The 22347-nt window shown below is 43.7% G+C and overlaps 2 protein-coding genes across 2 annotated transcripts; one reads left to right on the top strand and one right to left on the bottom strand.

The window, feature by feature from the left end:
• Positions 1-17358: 17358 nt before the first annotated feature.
• LOC124651910 (oryzain alpha chain-like) lies at positions 17359-17838 on the bottom strand. Its single transcript, XM_047190925.1, has one exon. It carries the CDS (start codon positions 17836-17838, stop codon positions 17374-17376), a length of 465 nt encoding a protein of 154 aa, XP_047046881.1. The 3' UTR covers positions 17359-17373.
• A 2395-nt stretch (positions 17839-20233) lies between these two features.
• On the top strand, positions 20234-21463 carry LOC124657412. The gene is made up of 2 exons (XM_047195966.1): positions 20234-20639; positions 20739-21463. The coding sequence occupies exons 1-2, from the start codon at positions 20234-20236 to the stop codon at positions 21461-21463; spliced, it is 1131 nt and encodes a 376-aa protein (XP_047051922.1).
• The last annotated feature ends 884 nt before the right edge of the window (positions 21464-22347 follow it).

Raw genomic sequence — 22347 nt, 5'->3', positions numbered from 1 at the left:
GCCTAACATGATCAAGATCATCTATACGTAATTCTATATGTTGCGTTTGTTGGGATCCGATGAATAGAGAATACTTGTTATGTTGATTATCAAAGCTATGCTTATGTGTTGTTTATGATCTTGCATGCTCTCCGTTATTAGTAGATGCTTTGGCCAAGTTGATGCTAGTAACTCCAAGAGGGAGTATTTATGCTCGATAGTGGGTTCATGCCTGCGTGAATACTGGAGGAGTGACAAGAACCACTAAGGTTATGGATGTCGTTGTTGCCACTAGGGATAAAACATTAGTGCTATGTTCAAGGATGTAGTCATTAGTTACATTACGCGCAATACTTAATGCAATTGTACGTTGTTAGCAACTTAATACTTGGAGGGGTTCGGATGATAACATCGAAGGTGGACTTTTTAGGCATAGATGCGGTTGGATGACGGTCTATGTACTTTGTCGTAATGCCCAATTAAATCTCACTATACTCATCATGATATGTATGTGCATGGTCATGCTCTCTTTATTTGTCAATTGCCCAAGCGTAATTTGTTCACCCAACATGCTTGTTCGTCTTATGGGAGAGACACCTCTAGTGAGCTGTGGACCCCGGTCCAATTCTCTTTCTTGAAATACAATCTACTTGCAATACTTGTTCTCTTGTTTTTACGCAAACAATCATCTTCCACACAATACGGTTAATCCTTTGTTACGGCAAGCCGGTGAGATTGACAACCTCACTGTTTCGTTGGGGCAAAGTACTTTGGTTGTGTTGTGCAGGTTCCACGTTGGCGCCGGAATCTACGGTGTTGCGCCGCACTATATCCCGCCGCCATCAACCTTCAACATGCTTCTTGGCTCCTCCTGGTTCGATAAACCTTGGTTTCTTTCGAGGGAAAACTTGCTGCTGTGCGCATCATACCTTCCTCTTGGGGTTGCCCAACGAACGTGTGAAATACACGCCATCAAGCATATTTTACGGCGCCGTTGCCGGGGAGATCAAGACACGCTGCAAGGGAGTCTCCACTTCTCAATCTCTTTACTTTGTTTTTGTCTTGCTTAGTTTTATTTACTACTTTGTTTGCTGCACTAAATCAAAATACAAAAAAATTAGTTGCTAGTTTTACTTTACTTGCTATCTTGTTTGCTATATCAAAAACACAAAAAATTAGTTTACTTGCATTTACTTTATCTAGTTTGCTTTATTTACTGTTGCTAAAATGGCCAACGCTGAAAACACTAAGTTGTGTGACTTCACAACCACAAATAATAATGATTTCTTATGCACACCTATTGCTCCACCTGCTACTACAGACAGAATTCTTTGAAATTAAACCTGCTTTCTTGAATCTTGTTATGCGAGAGCAATTTTACAGTGTTAGTTACGATGATGCTTGCTGCCCATCTTAATAATTTTGTTGAACTATGTGAAATGCAAAAATATAAAGATGTAGATGGTGATATTATTAAACTAAAATTGTTCCCTTTCTCATTAAGAGGAAGAGCTAAAGATTGGTTGCTATCTCTCGCCTAAGAATAGTATCGATTCATGGACTAAATGCAAGGATGCTTTTATTGGTAGATATTATCCCCCTGCTAAAATTATATCTTTGAGGAGTAGCATAATGAATTTTAAACAATTAGATACTGAACATGTTGCTCAAGCTTGGGAAAGAATGAAATCTCTGGTTAAAAATTGCCCAACCCATGGATCGACTACTTGGATGATCATCCAAACCTTCTATGCGGGACTAAATTTTTCTTCACGGAATTTATTGGATTCAGCTGCTGGAGGTACCTTTATGTCCATCACTCTTGGTGAAGCAACAAAGCTTCTTGATAATATGATGATCAACTACTCTGAATGGCACACGGAAAGAGCTCCACAAGGTAAGAAGGTAAATTCCGTCGAAGAAACCTCTTCCTTGAGTGATAAGATCGATGCTATTATGTCTATGCTTGTGAATGATAGGACTAATATTGATCCTAATAATGTTCCATTAGCTTCATTGGTTGCACAAGAAGAACATGTTGATGTAAACTTCATTAAAAATAATAATTTCAACAACAATGCTTACCGGAACAATTCTAGTAACAACTATAGGCCATATCCTTATAATAATGGCAACGGCTATGGTAATTCTTATGGGAATTCTTACAACAATAATAGGAGTTCACCCCCTGGACTTGAAGCCATGCTTAAGGAATTTATTAGTACACAAACTGCTTTTAACAAATCTGTTGAAGAAAAGCTTGGGAAAATTGATATACTTGCTTCTAAAGTTGATAGTCTTGCTGCTGATGTTGATCTTTTGAAATCGAAAGTTATGACTAATGAGAATCATCATAATAAAATTACTACTACAGCAAATGCCATTCAAGTTAGAATTAATGAGAATATAAGATTAATGGCTGAGCTAGCGTGCTAGGTGGGATAGAGAAGAAAATGAAAAACTAGCTAAAGAGAAGAATATAGCTAAAGTTTGGACTATTACCACCACTAGTAATGCTAATGCTACACATGTTGCTGCACCTCCTACTCATACTAATAAAAGAATTGGTGTTAGCAATGTTTCCACTTCGAATGCAAAGCGCGAAAACTGCTGAAACTGCTAAAGCTGCTTGAAACTGCTCTGTGATAAAGCTGCTGAAATTTTTTCCAACATTGGGGATGATGATCCCATTGCTTTAGATTATAATGGTTTGAATTTTGATGATTGCCACATCTCTGAAGTTATAAAGTTCTTGCAAAAACTTGCTAAAAGTCCTAATGCTAGTGCTATAAATTTGGCTTTCACGCATCATATTACAAATGCTCTCATAAAAGCTAGAGAAGAGAAACTAGAGCGTGAAGCCTCTATTCCTAAAAAGTTAGAGGATGGTTGGGAGCCCATCATTAAGATGAAGATTAAAGATTTTGATTGTAATGCTTTATGTGATCTTGGTGCAAGTATCTCTGTTATGCCTAAGAAAATTTATAATATGCTTGACTTGCCACCGCTGAAAAATTGTTATTTGGATGTTAATCTTGCTGATCATTCTACAAAGAAACCTTTGGGTAAAGTTGATAATGTTCGCATTACCATTAACAATAACCTGGTTCCCGTTGATTTTGTTGTCTTGGATATTGAATACAATGCATCTTGCCCCATTATATTGGGAAGACCTTTTCTTGAACTGTTGGTGCTATCATTGATATGAAGGAAGGTAATATAAAATATCAATTTCCTCTCAAGAAAGGTATGGAACACTTCCCTAGAAAGAGAATGAAGGTACCTTTTGATTCTATTATGAGAACAAATTATGATGTTGACACTTCATCTCTTGATAATACTTGATACACACTTTCTGCGCCTAGGCTGAAAGGCGTTAAAGAAAAGCGCTTATGGGAGACAACCCATGTTTTTACCTACAGTACTTTGTTTTTATTTTGTGTCTTGGAAGTTGTTTACTACTGTAGCAACCTCTTCTTATCTTAGTTTTGTGTTTTGTTGTGCCAAGTTAAGCCGTTGATAGAAAAGTAAGTACTAGATTTGGATTACTGCACAGTTCCAGATTTCTTTGCTGTCACGAATCTGGGTCCACCTCCCTGTGGGTAACTCAGAAAATTAAGCCAATTTACGTGCATGATCCTCAGATATGTACGCAACTTTCATTCAATTTGAGCATTTTCATTTGAGCAAGTCTGGTGCCATTTTAAAATTCGTCAATACGAACTGTTCTGTTTTGACAGATTCTGCCTTTTATTTCGCATTGCCTCTTTCGCTATGGTGGATGAATTTCTTTGATCCATTAATGTCCAGTAGCATTATGCAATGTCTAGAAGTGTTAAGAATGATTGTGTCACCTCTGAATATGTCAATTTATAATGTGCACTAACCCTCTAATGAGTTGTTTCGAGTTTGGTGTGGAGGAAGTTTTCAAGGATCAAGAGAGGAGTATGATGCAACATGATCAAGGAGAGTGAAAGCTCTAAGCTTGGGGATGCACCCGGTGGTTCACCCCTGCATATATCAAGAAGACTCAAGCGTCTAAGCTTGGGGATGCCCAAGGCATCCCCTTCTTCATCGACAACATTATCGGGTTCCTCCCTCGAAACTATATTTTTATTCCATCACATCTTATGTGCTTTTTCTTGGAGCGTCGGTTTGTTTTTGTTTTTTTGTTTTGTTTGAATAAAATGGATCCTAGCATTCACTTTATGGGAGAGAGACACGCTCCGCTGTAGCATATGGACAAGTATGTCCTTGGTTTCTACTCATAGTATTCATGGCGAAGTTTCTCCTTCGTTAAATTGTTATATGGTTGGAATTGGAAAATGATACATGTAGTAATTGCTATAAATGTCTTGGGTAATGTGATACTTGGCAATTGTTGTGCTCATGATTAAGCTCTTGCATCATATGCTTTGCACCCATTAATGAAGAAATACATAGAGCATGCTAAAATTTGGTTTGCATATTTGGTTTCTCTAAGGTCTAGATAATTTCTAGTATTGAGTTTGAACATCAAAGAAGACGGTGTAGAGTCTTATAATGTTTTCAATATGTCTTTTATGTGAGTTTTGCTACACCGGTTCATCCTTGTGTTTGTTTCAAATAAGCCTTGCTAGCCTAAACCTTGTATCGAGAGGGAATACTTCTCATGCATCCAAAATACTTGAGCCAACCACTATGCCATTTGTGTCCACCATACCTACCTACTACATGGTATTTTCCGCCATTCCAAAGTAAATTGCTTGAGTGCTACCTTTAAAATTCCATCATTCACCTTTGCAATATATAGCTCATGGGACAAATAGCTTTAAACTATTGTGGTATTGAATATGTAATTATGCACTTTATCTCTTATTAAGTTGCTTGTTGTGCGATAACCATGTTTACTTGGGGACGCCATCAACTACTCTTTGTTGAATATCATGTGAGTTGCTATGCATGTTCGTCTTGTACGAAGTAAGAGAGATCTACCACCATAGGGTTAAGCATGCATATGTTAGAGAAGAACATTGGGCCGCTAACTAAAGCCATGTTCCATGGTGGAAGTTTCAGTTTTGGACAACAATCCTCAAATCTCAAATGAGAAAATTATTAATTGTTGTTATATGCTTATGCATAAAAGAGGAGTCCATTATCTCGTTGTCTATGTTGTCCCGGTATGGATGTCTAAGTTGAAGAATAATCAATAGCGAGAAATCCAATGCGAGCTTTCTCCTTAGACCTTTGTACAGGTGGCATAGAGGTACCCCTTTGTGACACTTGGTAAAAACAATGCATTGTGATGATCCGGTAGTCCAAGCTAATTAGGACAAGGTGCGGGCACTATTAGTATACTATGCATGAGGCTTGCAACTTGTAAGATATAATTTACATGATACATATGCTTTATTACTACCGTTGACAAAATTGTTTCATGTTTTCAAAATCAAAGCTCTAGCACAAATATAGCAATCGATGCTTTTCCTCTATGGAGGACCATTCTTTTACTTTTAATGTTGAGTCAGTTCACCTATTTCTCTCCACCTCAAGAAGCAAACACTTGTGTGAACTATGCATTGATTCCTACATACTTGCTTATTGCACTTATTATATTACTCTATGTTGACAATATCCATGAGATATACATGTTACAAGTTGAAAGCAACCGCTGAAACTTAATCTTCTTTTGTGTTGTTTCAATACCTTTACTTTGAATTATTGCTTTATGAGTTAACTCTTATGCAAGACTTATTGATGCTTGTCTTGAAGTGCTATTCATGAAAAGTCTTTGCTATATGATTCATTTGTTTACTCATGTCATATACATTGTTTTGATCGCTGCATTCACTACATATGCTTTACAAATAGTATGATCAAGATTATGATGGCATGTCACTCCGGAAATTATACGTGTTATCGTTTTACCCGCTCGGGACGAGCGAGAACTAAGCTTGGGGATGCTGATACGTCTCCGACGTATCGATAATTTCTTATGTTCCATGCCACATTATTGATGTTATCTACATGTTTTATGCACACTTTATGTCATATTCGTGCATTTTACGGAACTAACCTATTAACAAGATGCCGAAGTGCCGATTCTTGTTTTCTGCTGTTTTTGGTTTCAGAAATCCTAGTAAGGAAATATTCTCGGAATTGGACGAAATCAAAGCCCGGGGGCCTATTTTCTCACGAAGCTTCCGGAAGTCCGAAGGAGAGACGAAGAGGGGCCACGGAGGGGCCACACCCTAGGGCGGCGCGGCCCCCCTTGGCCGCGCGGCCCTGTGGTGTGGGGCCCCCGTGCCGCCTCTTGACCTGCCCTTTCGCCTATAAAAAGTCTCCGTGACGAAAACCCCGGTCCGAGAACCACGATACGGAAAACCTTCCGGAGACGCCGCCGCCGCTGATCCCATCTCGGGGGATCCAGGAGATCGCCTCCGGCACCTGCCGGAGAGGGGAATCATCTCCCGGAGGACTCTACGCCGCCATGGTCGCCTCCGGTGTGATGTGTGAGTAGTCTACCCCTGGACTATGGGTCCATAGCAGTAGCTAGATGGTTGTCTTCTCCCCATTGTGCTATCATTGTCGGATCTTGTGAGCTGCCTAACATGATCAAGATCATCTATCTGTAATTCTATATGTTGCGTTTGTTGGGATCCGATGAATAGAGAATACTTGTTATGTTGATTATCAAAGCTATGCTTATGTGTTGTTTATGATCTTGCATGCTCTCCGTTATTAGTAGATGCTTTGGCCAAGTTGATGCTAGTAACTCCAAGAGGGAGTATTTATGCTCGATAGTGGGTTCATGCCTCTGTGAATCTGGAGGAGTGACAAGAACCACTAAGGTTATGGATGTGCTTGTTGCCACTAGGGATAAAACATTAGTGCTATGTTCAAGGATGTAGTCACTAGTTACATTACGCGCAATACTTAATGCAATTGTCCGTTGTTAGCAACTTAATACTGGAGGGGTTCGGATGATAACTCTGAAGGTGGACTTTTTAGGCATAGATGCGGTTGGATGACGGTCTATGTACTTTGTCGTAATGCCCAATTAAATCTCACTATACTCATCATGATATGTATGTGCATGGTCATGCTCTCTTTATTTGTCAATTGCCCAATCGTAATTTGTTCACCCAACATGCTTGTTCGTCTTATGGGAGAGACACCTCTAGTGAGCTGTGGACCCCGGTCCAATTCTCTTTCTTGAAATACAATCTACTCGCAATACTTGTTCTACTCGTTTTCTCGCAAACAATCATCTTCCACATAATACGGTTAATCCTTTGTTACGGCAAGCCGGTGAGATTGACAACCTCAACTGTTTCGTTGGGGCAAAGTACTTTGGTTGTGTTGTGCGGGTTCCACGTTGGCGCCGGAATCTCCGGTGTTGCGCCGCACTACATCCCGCCGCCATCAACCTTCAACGTGCTTCTTGGCTCCTCCTGGTTCGATAAACCTTGGTTTCTTTCTGAGGGAAAACTTGCTGCTGTGCGCATCATACCTTCCTCTTGGGGTTGCCCAACGAACGTGTGAAATACACGCCATCATTGCTTCAATGCCTTTACTTTGAATTATTGCTTTATGAGTTAACTCTTATGCAAGACTTATTGATGCTTGTCTTGAAGTACTATTCATGAAAAGTCTTTGCTATATGATTCACTTGTTTACTCATGTCATATACATTGTTTTGATCGCTGCATTCACTGCATATGCTTTACAAATAGTATGATCAAGGTTATGATGGCATGTCACTCCGTAAATTATCTTTGTTATCGTTTTACCCGCTCGGGACGAGCGTGAACTAAGCTTGGGGATGCCGATACGTCTCCAACGTATCGATAATTTCTTATGTTCCATGCCACATTATTGATGTTATCTACATGTTTTATGCACACTTTATGTCATATTCGTGCATTTTCCGGAACTAACCTATTAACAAGATGCCGAAGTGCCGCTGTCTTGTTTCTCGCTGTTTTTGGTTTCGTAAATCCTAGTAACGAAATATTCTCGGAATTGGACGAAATCAACGCCCGGGGTCCTATTTTGCCACGAAGCTTCCGGAAGACCGAAGAGGAGACGAAGTGGGGCCACGAGGCGCCCAAACCCTAGGGCGGCGCGGCCCGGGCCTTGGCCGCGCCGACTCGTGGTGTGGGGCCCTCGTGCCCCTTCCCGACCTGCCCTTCCGCCTACTTAAAGCCTCCGTCGCGAAACCCCCGGCACCGAGAGCCACGATACGGAAAACCTTACCGAGACGCCGCCGCCGCCAATCCCATCTCGGGGATTCAGAGATCGCCTCCGGCACCCTGCCGGAGAGGGGATTCATCTCCCGGAGGACTCTTCACCGCCATGGTCGCCTCCGGAGTGATGTGTGAGTAGTCTACCCCTGGACTATGGGTCCATAGCTGTAGCTAGATGGTTGTCTTCTCTTCATTGTGCTTCATTGTCGGATCTTGTGAGCTGCCTAACATGATCAAGATCATCTATCTGTAATTCTATATGTTGCGTTTGTTGGGATCCGATGAATAGAGAATACTTGTTATGTTGATTATCAAAGTTATGTCTATGTGTTGTTTATGATCTTGCATGCTCTCCGTTATTAGTAGATGCTCGGCCAAGTTGATGCTAGTAACTCCAAGAGGGAGTATTTATGCTCGATAGTGGGTTCATGTCTCCGTGAATCTGGAGGGGTGACAAGAACCTCTAAGGTTATGGATGTGTTGTTGCCACTAGGGATAAAACATTGGTGCTATGTTCAAGGATGTAGTCACTGATTACATTACGCGCAATACTTAATGCAATTGTCTGTTGTTAGCAACTTAATACTGGAGGGGGTTCGGATGATAACCTCGAAGGTGGACTTTTTAGGCATAGATGCATGCTGGATAGCGGTCTATGTACTTTGTCGTAATGCCCAATTAAATCTCACAATACTCATCATAATATGTATGTGCATGGTCATGCCCTCTTTATTTGTCAGTTGCCCAACTGTAATTTGTTCACCCAACATGCTGTTTATCTTATGAGAGAGACACCTCTAGTGAACTGTGGACCCCGGTCCAATTCTCTATACTAAAATACAATCTACTGCAATATCGTTTCTACTCGTTTTCTCGCAAACAATCATCTTCCACACAATACGGTTAATCCTTTGTTACAGCAAGCCGGTGAGATTGACAACCTCACCGTTTCGTTGGGGCAAAGTACTTGGTTTGTGTTGTGCAGGTTCCACGTTGGCGCCGGAATCTCGGTGTTGCGCCGCACTACATCCCGCCGCCATCAACCTTCAACGTGCTTCTTGGCTCCTCCTGGTTCGATAAACCTTGGTTTCTTTCTGAGGGAAAACTTGCTGCTGTGCGCATCATACCTTCCTCTTGGGGTTCCCAACGAACGTGTGAGTTACACGCCATCAGCTGCTAAAATTAATTTGAGATTACGAGCTTTTTCGAGATTATGATCCATAAAAAGAATTGTGTCGTCGGCATATTGAAGGATAGATAAACCCCCATCAACCAAATGTGGGATCACACCTTCAATTTGACCATCAGACTTGGCACGCTCTATGAGTATTGCCAGCATATCCGCTACAATGTTGAATAACATTGGTGATAGCGGATCGCCTTGGCGTAACCCCTTTCGTGTCTGGAAATAGTGGTCGGTGTCATCATTGACCCTAATTGCCACGCTACCTCCATACACAAAATCGTAAATTAGAGCACGCCACTCAGGCGAAAAACCTTTCATCCTGAGTGTCTGTTGTAGGAAAGACCATTTGACCTTATCATATGCCTTTTCGAAATCTAATTTTAAAATGACCCCATTAAGTTTCTTGGAATGCATCTCATGTACCGTCTCATGCAGAACTGCCACTCCATCAAGGATATTCCTTCCTTGCATGAAAGCAGTCTGAGAGGGTTGGACAACATGATCCGCGACCGTATTCAGTCTAATGGTGGCCACTTTCGTGAAAATTTTGAAACTGACGTTTAAGAGGCAAATAGGTCTATATTGTTGAATCCTTTCTGCCTCATTAACCTTCGGTAACAAAATTACTTCACCAAAATTTAGACGAAATAGTTCTAGTTGTCCCGTGTGAAGATCACCGAACAAATCTAGAAGATCCAATTTGATAGTATCCCGTAAAGTTTGATAAAACTCCGCTGGGAAACCATCCGGACCCGGTGCTTTATTGCACTCCATTTGGAAAATTGCTTTCTTAACCTCATCCTCGAATAAGGCGCAGTTAAGAGGCCATTCTCCTCCGGAGAAACTTGGGGTATATCGTCCGTGCGGTCCTCATTAAGGGAGAAAGAACTTTCCTCCGGAGGCCCAAACAGATCCTTATAGTAATTAGTAATGTAAGATTTGAGTTGATCGTGCCCTTCAATAACCCCTTCATCTTGGATGAGAGAATGAATACGTTTTTTCCGATGCCTTTCATTGGCTAAGCCATGAAAATATCGTGTATTCGAATCCCCTTCCAAAATGAATTGGGCCTTCGATCGTTGATACCATTTGAGTTCCTCTTTGCGAAGAAGGCTCGCTATCTGCGCATTGGATTGATTCTTAATGTCAATCTCTTGCGTGGATAACGGTCTCACTTCTGCTAGGGCCTCTAGGTCATCGATCACTTGTGAAAGGCGAATCTTTTCTTTCTTAAGAATACCAGCCGTACGTGCAGTCCAACCCGTGAGATTTTTACGCGTAGCGCGCATTTTATTATTCCATCTCGACATCGGATTGTTGCCCCTGACTGGTCTTTCCCACACCCTCTTAACCATCTCGTGAAATCCATCTCGTTGTAGCCAACCTAGTTCAAATTTGAACGGCCGTTTACAAACCTGACGTGGATTCCCAGTGGTTAAGAGAATGGGAGCATGGTCAGACAGTTTTTCAATACGCTCTAGGGCGCGGACAGACACCATGGGATATTGATTCTCCCATTCGGTATCCATCAACACACGATCTAGTTTCTCGTATGTTGGCTCAGGCACGCTGTTGGCCCAAGTAAACTGTATGAAGCAATGTTTTAATCATTTCAATCGTTTGAATCTACGCAACATCCTTTTTGGTCACCTTGTTTTCTCAAAATATTGGAAGTGCACTAACTAACATAGAGGCCAGTATGGCCGACGGAGGAATTGAGTTACATATTTGAGTCTGCTTTCCGGGATCCAACGTTCTTGGCAGTTGATCAATGGAAAATTAGCTCCATCAATTTTATGAAACTTAGGTTGTGCATTAACTAATACTAGTATATATGTGATGTCACCCCGGTGCATATACATCCTTTATTTAAGATGCATTTTAAACATATTTAAAAATGTCAAAAAAATACAAAAAATGTCCCATGTATATCTTGATATATTACATGCTCACAACGTTGTCTCAGCAAAAACCGGCATGTTTTATGCCATGTGTAAAAAAGATAAATTTTGGTGATAAAACAATCCACAAAAATGTTAGTTTTACGTGAAACTTTACGTGCACACATAGAACATGTTCCTCTGCATGTGATTTTTTTCCTTAATTTTTTAACTTTTTGAAATATGTTTTGTACATACCGGGTGCATGCACCCGGATCAGTTTTGAGTTTCACGTTTTGGCTTTACTTTTAAAGGTTGAAAACGTAATAAAGTAGGAGTACTGTAGGACTAAGCTAGACTTCTTAGCGTTGTGTTATAAGTTTGTACTGAGTGTTATTTCTGTGCTTATTTGTTTATGTCATGTGTTGATTGTACCCTTTTATTTCGCGGCGATCGGCATGATTGTTAACGAAGGAGAAAGAGGAATAGCCATCTAGCCAAGGCAAGCCACCTCTTGATTCATATCTCTGATCCTACTATTTTACTATGCATTCTTTTACAGGTTTATAAAATTTCATGTTTACCTTTTATTATTATTGTGGGTGACAATGTCTAGCACCCTATATCCTCTTTGTCACCTATTTTCAAAGAAAGACGAACTATAAGAAGAGAGCCCTTTTGACTTCTACCTAAAATATTAGAAAGAATATTTGGAAATAGTTTTAAAGAAAATGAATTCTTTGAAAGCCTCGGAATGGTGCAACCCTGACCAAGTGTGAGGTTTATGAAAAGAAAGGTTTTCGAAAGATGGATGTTGAAGGCAAGTGGAGGAAGAAATGTTTTCAAAAACTTTAGCATCTAAGTATTTACCCGAACCAAAATATAGTGCAACCACATTACCATGAAATAAGATGGGGCTTAGCCCATAGTTTATTGTTATTCTTGTGTGGAGCATTATGGGTCTCCTGTTATGGTGTTGGAGCCATGCTTGGAGAGGTGAGCTTCAAGGGTGCCGGGGAGAAATATCTCACGTTATGGCGTTGGAGCAATGCTCGAAAAATGGAGTTGAGCTTCTATGGTGTTGGGAGAAACACCCCATAGGTCCCCATGGTGGGAATGCGAAATGTTTTGTTCAATTATCAAAAACCCTGCATACTTGTGTATGATGATTCGTGGATGATCATGTACTGAGTCTTGTAAGGAGTGTACAACCTCTGCAATATGTAAAACTATTCGAATAGTCATGTCTACGGTTATGGACGGTTGGGATGGCATGTTACCTAGCCTGAAGTATTTTGGTTTACTAAAAGTGTTTAAAATATTTTGGAAATGATACTAGCGGGTGTGAAAGAAAGGAGTACCATGATGGTAAGAAGGAAAGGTATTGGTCGTTCCGAAATGAACATAAAAGAAAATGGGTAACCCCTATCCTACCTAGTAGTCTTCAAAATAAAACTTGTTTTCTAACTATTTTCTTACAAATATATAGAGAAGCTATATCAACAAGAGAAATTTTTGTTTTCAGATAAAATAAGCCATGGAATAGAGCAGAGCATGTTACTTGTTACATCCATATTGCATTCGATATTCATTCTTACGTGGTTTGAGTACATTCAGACATACTCACCGGCATTGTTATCTATGGCTATTTACTTCGTCACTTTGAGGAGGAGTTACATGAAGAAGGAGGGAGGCTACGACTTCGGAGAAGATACGAACTAGGCCACTCTTCTAGTCAGTCGCATGTAGGGTTAAGACATGACTTGGAAAGCTTCTTTTGCTGAGACTTTAAATTTGATATATAAAGATGATGTAATTTGTATCAGTTCGATTATGTATTTACGACACATTGATTATAAAATCGTAAATATAGATACATAACGGGAGTACCGGACTACTAAGTTCGGGGCCTTACAATGACCCAATAATTCTAGAACGTGGATTTTGCTACAGGATAATGTTCAGCGTGAATCCAGCTGCTCTAAACCATTAGACTTATCAGCCCAATTACCAGAATTGATGCTTATGAGTATCCAGTTTCTGCAATTTTCTCATCATGCGTACGCACAACAACCGGCTGCTCAGAAAAGAAAGAAAAAAACCGGCTGCGCAATCTGTTTGAGAAGGCGATTTTGACAAAAATAATCCTTTTGGCGAAGAAAAGCACGAAATAACTCTCTGGCCAAACTATTTTGCTGGACTAACCCTTTTGTGTGGCGCCCTTGCGAGCGGCGCCACACTTGTCTGTGTGGCGCTCATGCGAACGGCGCCACACATCCAGGCCGACGTGGCGCGGTGAACGCTGCGCGCCGTTGACTAGCCGACGTGCAGGACGTGTGGCTCCGTCCGCATGGCCGCCGCACAATGAATGTGTAGCGCCGCTCGCAAGGGCGCCACACATCCACTTATGTGTGCCGCCCGAGCCCGCCCCAGCCCGAGCCTCTTCTTTCTCCCCTCTTCTTTTTCTCTGCGCGTTCGGAGCCGCCGCCGCGAGCCGCCTCTCCTCCGCCCCCCACCAAATCGTCCACGGATTGGACAGATCTGGCCGGCCAAATCCATCCCCATGCATTTCTCAAGGTATTCCCCTTCGTTTCCCTTCGATTCATCCAAGATTTGCTCCGATTTAATTCGATTTAGACATGAAACCTAGATTGGAAATTTTGGTTGTTGAAATCTATATTGTAGTGTATGTGTTGAAATCCATAGCCTCATGTATGTATGGAACCCTAGATATGAAATTTTACATGTATGTGTTGAAACCCTATGTATGTATGTGTTTAAATGCCTAATATTTGCTTAGGAAATGCATTCTATTGTCTTACATATGCCTAGTATTTGCTTAGGAAATGCATTCTATTGTCTGACATATGTCTAGTATTTGCTTAGGAATGACTCATATTTGTTAGGAAAATCCAAATTTAGAACATGTATGGTGATAATATGGTAGTTCTTATTGTGTGTATTTGTGAAAAAATGTTGGATGGTGTGGCTCATAGATGATTACTATGATAGGCAACACCGGGCCTATCATATCGCGGACCTAGGGAAGGTACTGAATTTATTTTGTTAACACCTCTTGTTTTATTTCATTGGATATGGCATAATATTATGTGTCTGGATGTGCTTGTAGGTTCTTGAGCCCTTGAAGATTCGTTACCACGGTAGCATGCGTGACATGTCGTATGACAAGCGGTACATGAAGCACATCGAGCCTACCGGTCTTCTCCCGTTCATCTCGCTTGTAAGCCGGCACATCAAGCTTCCTCCCCCGACACATGTGAGTGGCTACAAAACTGGTTATGTGCCAAGAGGGCCCTTTTTTAAAAGTTCTTGCACGGACAACCCATGGGCACCTACTATCGTCACATTTTAGCGTGTACCGCGTGTTCAAGTCCGAGTGAACAACGGTGTAAGGGCGATGATGCTTAATTGAGAACTCCTTCATCCATACCTTCAATTGGAAGAAGGTATCAAACGTGATCCCTTTAAAGATCATATTCGTCCTGACATCCACATCTCTCTTGGAAATTGGCCTAGCTCCAAGAAGTAAACTTTTACCACCATCAACCACGGCTCCATCCGCAAGGCTAACATCACGGAACAATGGTATCTGAATATCCGGTCCGGTTACCTTTCTTGAAGATGTCATCTCTTTCGGCTTCCTTAGCCGTCAAGCCATCCTCACCAACTTCTTCATCGGGTCCATCATCATCCGAGTCCGAGGCATAACATCAGGAATAAGGAATTGAGTAGTCCATGTCCTCTTACGTCAAATATGCATCCAAATCACTAACATTGGTGTAATTCATCTCAAAACCATTATCACCATCATCATGCTCGTCATACTCCTTCTCCAACGGTGCATCTTGTACAATGGGAGATTCGGTGGCTTCTTCTTGGCTCATGGGTGGTGGACTCCTAGCATCAACGGGGCAAGAGCGTCGGTTAAGGTCAAGCTCGAAATGAGCATCAACCGTCTTGGTTGCAAACAACTCCAGAGCCTTGTCTTGTGACTCAGCCACTGTCTCCTTGTAAACGGATCAACGTTGCTCGGAGTTGATACGCATTGTCTTCCAACGGGTGTGCATTTTCCAAACCCCACATTATGTCTTCCCTCTAGCTCAACACCATCATTTGGCTCATTCCAATTCAAGTCAATCCTCACTTGTGCTAACACCTCGGCAAAGCTAGGGCTACGGTCAAACACCAAGTCAACCTCTTCCGGGTCCGGCTCTAGGTTTCCCTTCAAGAAAGCATCCTTGTCCACATGATGAACATGAACAATTCTTTCCACCCCTAGCATAATGTGAACAACACATACATACATGTGTTCATTAGTTAACCATAATCAAAACAAATCAACCTAGGGTTTCTACCCATACAACCTACCCCTACCACTTGTCTTACTTCAACAAACCCTAAGATTCAAAATCCATCAACTTCACTTGCCAAATCAACTTAGGTTTCACATCTAGGGTTTCACATCTAGATCCAACCAAATACATCAATTCCATTGGATGAAAAGAAGGGGAACGGAGGAGATTACCTCAAGAAACGGGTTGAGAACGAACTCCACATACAGATCCAACGAAATCCACCAAGATTTGAGAGAGATTTGGGTGGCGGAGAGAGGTGGGGTGACTGGTCAGAGGAGGAAGAAGAAGATCTCGGTGGTGAGTGTGGTGTGGTCGGGTTGGGCGGGCTCGAGCCGCCACACATAAGTGGATGTGTGGCGCCCTTGCGAGCGGCGCCACACATTCAATGTTTGGTGCCCATGCGAACGGCGCCACACGTCCTGCCACGTCGGCTGGTCAACGGCGCACAACATCGACCGCGCCACGTCGGCCTGGATGTGTGGTGTCGTTCGCATGGGTGCCACACAGACAAGTGCGGCGCAACTCACAAGGGCGCCACACAAAAAGGTTAGTCCAGTGAAATAGTTTGGACAGAGGGTCATTCCGTGCTTTTCTTTGTCAAAAGGCGTATTTCTGTCAAAATCGCCGTTTGAAAAAGAAAATGGTTTCTCATGAAAAAATAGGAAAATGGTTTCTACGGAAGAAAATATTCAGAAAGCGTTGACTTTCTCGATGCCGCCCCTCCTCCTCCCCATCGTCCTCCTCCTGCTACCCTCCCTCCTCGCCGCCACCGCCACCGCCGACGACATCTGCATCGTCGGCAGCGGCATCTCGGGCGCCTCCACCGCCTTCTTCCGCACCAACTATACCACATCCCTCCCCCAGCTCCGCGTCTTCGAGTGCCGGGGAAAGGTTGGCGGACGCCTCGCCACCATCACCATCGGCGGGGACGATTTCGAGGCCGGCATCCACCCCCGCAACCTCCACGTGCGCCGCTTCGCCGACCTCCTCGGCCTCTCCGCCAGGGACGACGGCGACGACGACTGGCTCAGAATCTGGGACGGCGGCCGCTTCGTGTTCATTACCCTCCGCCCGCCGCCGGGAAGCTCCTGGCTGCGCCGCAGGCTGCACGGCCTCGCCAACTCGCTCCTGCTGCTCAGGCTCTACGGCCTCTCGCTGCTCAGGATGGACAACTTTGTGCAGGTTTGCTTTCGCCCTCTCTTCTTTTCTCATGCTCTTGTATGATTTCATCAAGACCACATGGCTTCAGTTCTAGGAAAAACAAAACGGCACGGTTAAATTGACCACTAATTGCAGTGGCATCCTGAGATCTCAGCAAGCAGTTCCCATCTGTCTGCTCATCTAATTGATAATCTGACTTTGACTGGGCATGATTGCCTTATAAATCATCTTTGCTTTTCGTTACTACCTTTTTTAGTTGAGATGAACAGATATTATATTCTCTACCGTGGTGAAGTGCATTAAATACTCACACTGTTATGCAGGAAATGTTGCAAAAGTTTCTGCTATACTACTATGGGTTTGAGTCCCGCCCTGTGTTCGACAGCGTTGAGGAGATGCTCAAGTGGTCGGGCCTGTATGGGCTCACTCAGAGGACCCTAGAGGAGGATCTAGCCCATTACAAACCCAATCGATTGGTTGACATACGTGCTGGAAACTGTAACCTGCTGCTGGAAGATGAAGATTTCTGTTGATGTGGATACTGAAACTATCACAATAAAAATCTAGTTCAGCAAGGACTTACGTTGAAGCACAAAGAGTCTTCCCCACCCACAGGCCAGCCAGTTGGTCCAAATGAAGTAAACAATGAGGAAACCACAAACAAACAGCATGTATATAATCAACCTCCACGCTGCCTTGTCCTTGTCGTGAACTGACTGAATAACTAGGCAGGGGGTAGCGCTGAACTCCTCCTGGGTGAGATCGGAGAAATTGTTGAGCCCCAGGCGGTACGAGTGGATCCCGGCGGCGTTATGCTGGTCGATTCGGCGCAGCGAGTCCTTGAACGTCGCGTAACGGCGCTCCTCCTCGCCGGCAGAGCTGTAGGTCTTCCCCATCTTAGCCTTCCACTCCACGAAAATCAGCCTCATCTCCTCCTCGCTCTTTTCCCTGTGCGGTATGGGGATGTCGGCCGCCGCCAGCGACACCAGCAGCAGCAGCGCCGCCATGAGAGCCGTGGAGCCCCTCATCGATCACGACGGGGAAGTGCGTGCGGTGACGGGTAGGTGGGATCTGCGGCCAAGGAGATGAGTGTCACGTTTTTTAACAGCAAAAAATTGGCTGCAAAGAATGCATCAAGTTGACATGAACAAATTCACAACCAATTTTGAGTTACTTGGAAGAGAGCATGTCCATTCCTAACCAATTCGGCTTCTCATTCGATTCGAAAAAAGAAACAGCCATCGCACAAAACAAAGCACAGAACAGGGGTGGAGGCGGGAGCTCACCTTGCGGGTCTTGGCTAATAAGAAGGCAGTCCCCAGGCGAAGAAGAGCCGCCGGACAAGTAGAAAGCATAGTTTTAAAAACCGGACTGGTGACCGAACCGGCGAGGCTCTCGGTTCAGGTTTTTACCGGTCGAACCATTGGTTTATCGGTTCACTAGCTGGTTTTTTAAGATATAAAATGGTATTTTTTTGTTCATAAATGCTGAAATAAAGATGTAAATATATATAAAAATGAATTCAGGCAAAAGCAAAGCATATATCATTAAGAATTTAAGATGCATCATGCATGTAGCAGGCTAGCAGCGTCCAGGTCTGGCTCCAGCCATAGTTGACGCATGTACACTGTACAGGAGCAAGCCAACAAGTGAACAAACAGGTAACAATGAAAATATACTTCCAAGTTCCAAGGTTCCAGAATTTAAACAAGGAACATAATCTGATAATCGTCTGATATAACAAGCTTCTCATACATGCAACATATGCAAGAAATAAACTTTCAAAGTCTCAAGTTCGGGAAACATGGCGCCAAACTCAACGGTATTCGAAGGTCCAATCTGTCACACTGCCCCGATTCTCTTCATAAAAGGAGTCATCTTCATCTTCGTTATGTTCATCTACTCGAAGTACGATAAGAAATCTGATTCATATAATTCTATAACTAGAAGTATGATAAGAAATCTGATTCATATAAATCTATCAACATCAAATTCAAACAAATAAGCTAATCCAGTAAATCTATAAGTAAATACGAGGTACAGAGTACATACATACATGGGTACAGACTACACACTACACACTACAGAACGGAAGCATAAAGGCATGATGAATAACCGCGTACACGAACTGCAGAACAGCAATAACAAGTGCTAACTGCTGCCATCAGTTTGCTTCAAATTAAAAGATGAATGGTGACCTACTGACCTGCGGACGGAGTGCAGAGCTGAGGAGAGGAGTATGGCCGCACCGGACGGGATCACGGGAACAGGACGAAGACCGGGAGGAGTGAAGACTGTGGAGGACGATATTCTTCCTCTACTGCTGGCGGTCAGCGTCGTGGTAGGCCGGTCAAGCGGCGGCCATGGCCATGGCGTCGCCGCGTCTGCCTCCTGGTGGCGGCGGCACAAAGGGGATGACCGAGGCGAATGAATCGACAGACACGGAGCGACAGAAAACCTAAGGAAAGCCACGTTTTCCACCTTTTCCACTCTTGCCCTTCTATTTTTCACACAAAAATAAGTTAAACAATGGGGTATTTCTGGAAACGGCACTGAACCGTCCGGCTCGGCCTAAATCGTCCGGTTCAGTGGTTCTGGCGAAAACCGGCCGGTTCGAACGGTTTTTCCCGGGTCGCTGGCGGGGGCGGTCTTGTGCGCTTAACAAACCAGCAAGGCCACCGGTTCCGGTTTTTTCCGGTTCAACCGCCGGTCCGGTCCGGTTTTTAAAACTATGGTAGAAAGAGGGGAGTGACGCCGGCCGGGAGCGAGTGGTCTGCCGGCTAGGGTTTCATCGGGGATAAAAGACGCCCAGTCGAAACGTTTTCCTGAGCAAGGCTTCAGCTGGGCCACAATGGCTTCAACTGGGCCGCGCCACCACTAAGGCCATGATCGGAATCCAGGATTACTAGCATAGGAATTCGAAGTAACATCCGCTCAAACAAAAGGAATTCGGCCTCAATGGCTTAAACGCAGCTGCGGAGCACGTCCTTTGACAACGTGATCTGAAGAAGCATGCAGCGATATGCCGACATCGACATGCCGTCGGGCTTTACAGCTGGTTACGCTCTTCATACTGCATGGATAATGAGGATCCAGAAGCCGACATGGCTAGATGCATAATTTTGCATATTGTAAGACTGTTTACATATTCGGGTATAGCTAATGTCAACTGGACGACACTGACTTGGTCATAGTATTCCTGCAATCTGTGAGCATATATCTTTTCCTCCCCTACGCCACTTGCCAAAACTAAGTCACTTGACCTCTACTTTAGCCCCTTTTTTTTCACAAAGTCAGAGCCATCCATCGCCTATAAGAAGCCGTGTGGTCAGCACAGTACATGCCATCCATCCATACATACATACATACATACCCTGAAGCTTAGATCATCTCGATCGATCGGTTCAGTGATTGGCAAAGGTAATGGCGAGGCGCAATGGCGTGGCGGTGGCGGCTCAGCTAGGCTGGTGCTGCCTCCTGGTGGTGGCGCTTGCGCTAGGCGTCATGGGTCAGCCTCCGCCTTCTCCCCGGAATGAGGACGACACTCCTCCTCCTCCCAATCCCGGGAACGGGGATGATCCCTGGGGCGGCGGGGACGGATACGACCCTCCTCCTCCTCCCCCCCGACACCATCGGACCTTCGACGACGGGCATCCTCGGACAGAGGTCAAGTCCTACGCCAACGGCCAGCCCTACCGCGCTGACTACAGCAAGCCAAACAAAATCTACACATGTAACGATGACTGGGGTAAAAAGTGCATCGCGCAGTGCCCGGATCTCTGCCCCAAGTCCTGCTACATGTCTTGCAGCGATTGCGAGACGACATGCAGTATGTTCCTCGGTTCACCATCCATCCATCCATGCAAGCATGCACACATCACGGCATTGGTTCGTTATCTCGATCGATTCTGATACCACTTCTATGCAGGGTGTGTAGTATTCCCGGGAACTTCATGTGGCGACCCTAGCTTCACCGGCGGCGACGGCGTCACCTTCTACTTCCACGGCAGGAGGGACCAGGACTTCTGCCTCGTCTCTGACACCGATCTCCACATCAATGCACACTTCATCGGCAACCATAACCCCTCCAACGACCGTACCTTCACGTGGATACAGGCCCTCGGCATCACCTTCGGCGACCATCGCCTCTACGTCGGCGCTCGCAAGGCCATCGAGTGGGATGAGGACGAGGACCACATCGAGATCACCCTCGACGGCGAGCCTATAAATGTAGACACCCTTAACAACGCTCGGTGGGTGTCCAAGGTCCTTCCCGATCTATCTGTGAAACGCATAGACACGGTCAACTCTGTCAAGGTGGACATTGCCGGTGTGTTTAGCATCTCGGCCAGCGCAGTGCCTATCAGCGATGAGGACTCAAAGATCCACAGCTACGGCAAGACCTTGAAGGATAGCCTCGTGCACCTTGACCTTCGCTTCAAGTTCCATTCTCTCACGAACAATGTCGACGGTGTCCTTGGCCAGACCTACCGGATGGACTACGTCAACAAGATGAACGTCACCGCCAAGATGCCAATCATGGGTGGGGCGCCAAAGTACCTCTCATCTGGTGGGCTCTTCTCCACCGATTGTGCCGTCTCCAAGTTCCACCGCAACGTTGGCGGTAGCCATGTCCTTGCCTCCGCAGCGTAAATGGAGCCTCCAAGTAGAAGCTCAATCACATATCTATGGTATCAGTGAATAATTCAATTGCGGATGCAAACATGTTAGTTGGCCGCATATACGATATTGCACAAGAAGAAATAATGTGTATGAAGCAATGTTTTTAATCATCTCAATCATTTGAATCTACGTAACATCCTTTTTTGTCACCTTGTTAATTTTCAGAAATATTGGAAGTGCACTAACTAACATAGAGGCCAATATGACCGACTGATGAATTGAGTTACATATTCGAGTCTGGTTCCCTGGATCCAACGTTCTTGGCAGTTGATCAATGGAAAATTAGCTCCATCAATTTTATGAAACTTAGGTTGTGCATTAACTAATATATATGTGATGTCACCCAGGTGCATATGCACCCTTTATTTAAGATCCATTTTAAACATATTTAAAAATGTAAAAAATACAAATAATATCCCGTGTATATCTTAAAATGTTACATGCTCATAAAGTTGTCTCAGCAAAAACCGACATGGTTTATGCCATGTGTCAAAAAGATATATTTTGGTGCTAAAATAATTCACAAAAAATGTCAATTTTATGTGAAACTTTACATGCACACATAGAACATGTCCCTCTACATGAGAATTTTTTTCCTTAATTTTTAATTTTTTTTGAAATATGTTTTGTACATACCGAATGCATATGTGCCCGGGATCAGTTTTGAGTTTCACGTTTTGGCTTTATGTTGAAAAAAGTAATAAAGTGGGGGTATTGTAGGACTAAGCTATACTTTTTAGCGTTGTGTTATAAGTTTGTACTGAGTCTTATTTGTTTGTGTCATGCGTGTACTCTTTTATTTTGCGGCGTTCGACATGACTGTTAACGAAGGAGAAAGGGGGATTTTGTTTAGG

The sequence above is a fragment of the Lolium rigidum genome, chromosome 5 (genome assembly GCF_022539505.1).
Source record: "Lolium rigidum isolate FL_2022 chromosome 5, APGP_CSIRO_Lrig_0.1, whole genome shotgun sequence".
Lineage (NCBI taxonomy): Eukaryota > Viridiplantae > Streptophyta > Magnoliopsida > Poales > Poaceae > Lolium > Lolium rigidum.
Note: the sequence above shows the minus strand (reverse complement) of the source record. Positions and strands in the feature narration are given on the sequence as shown.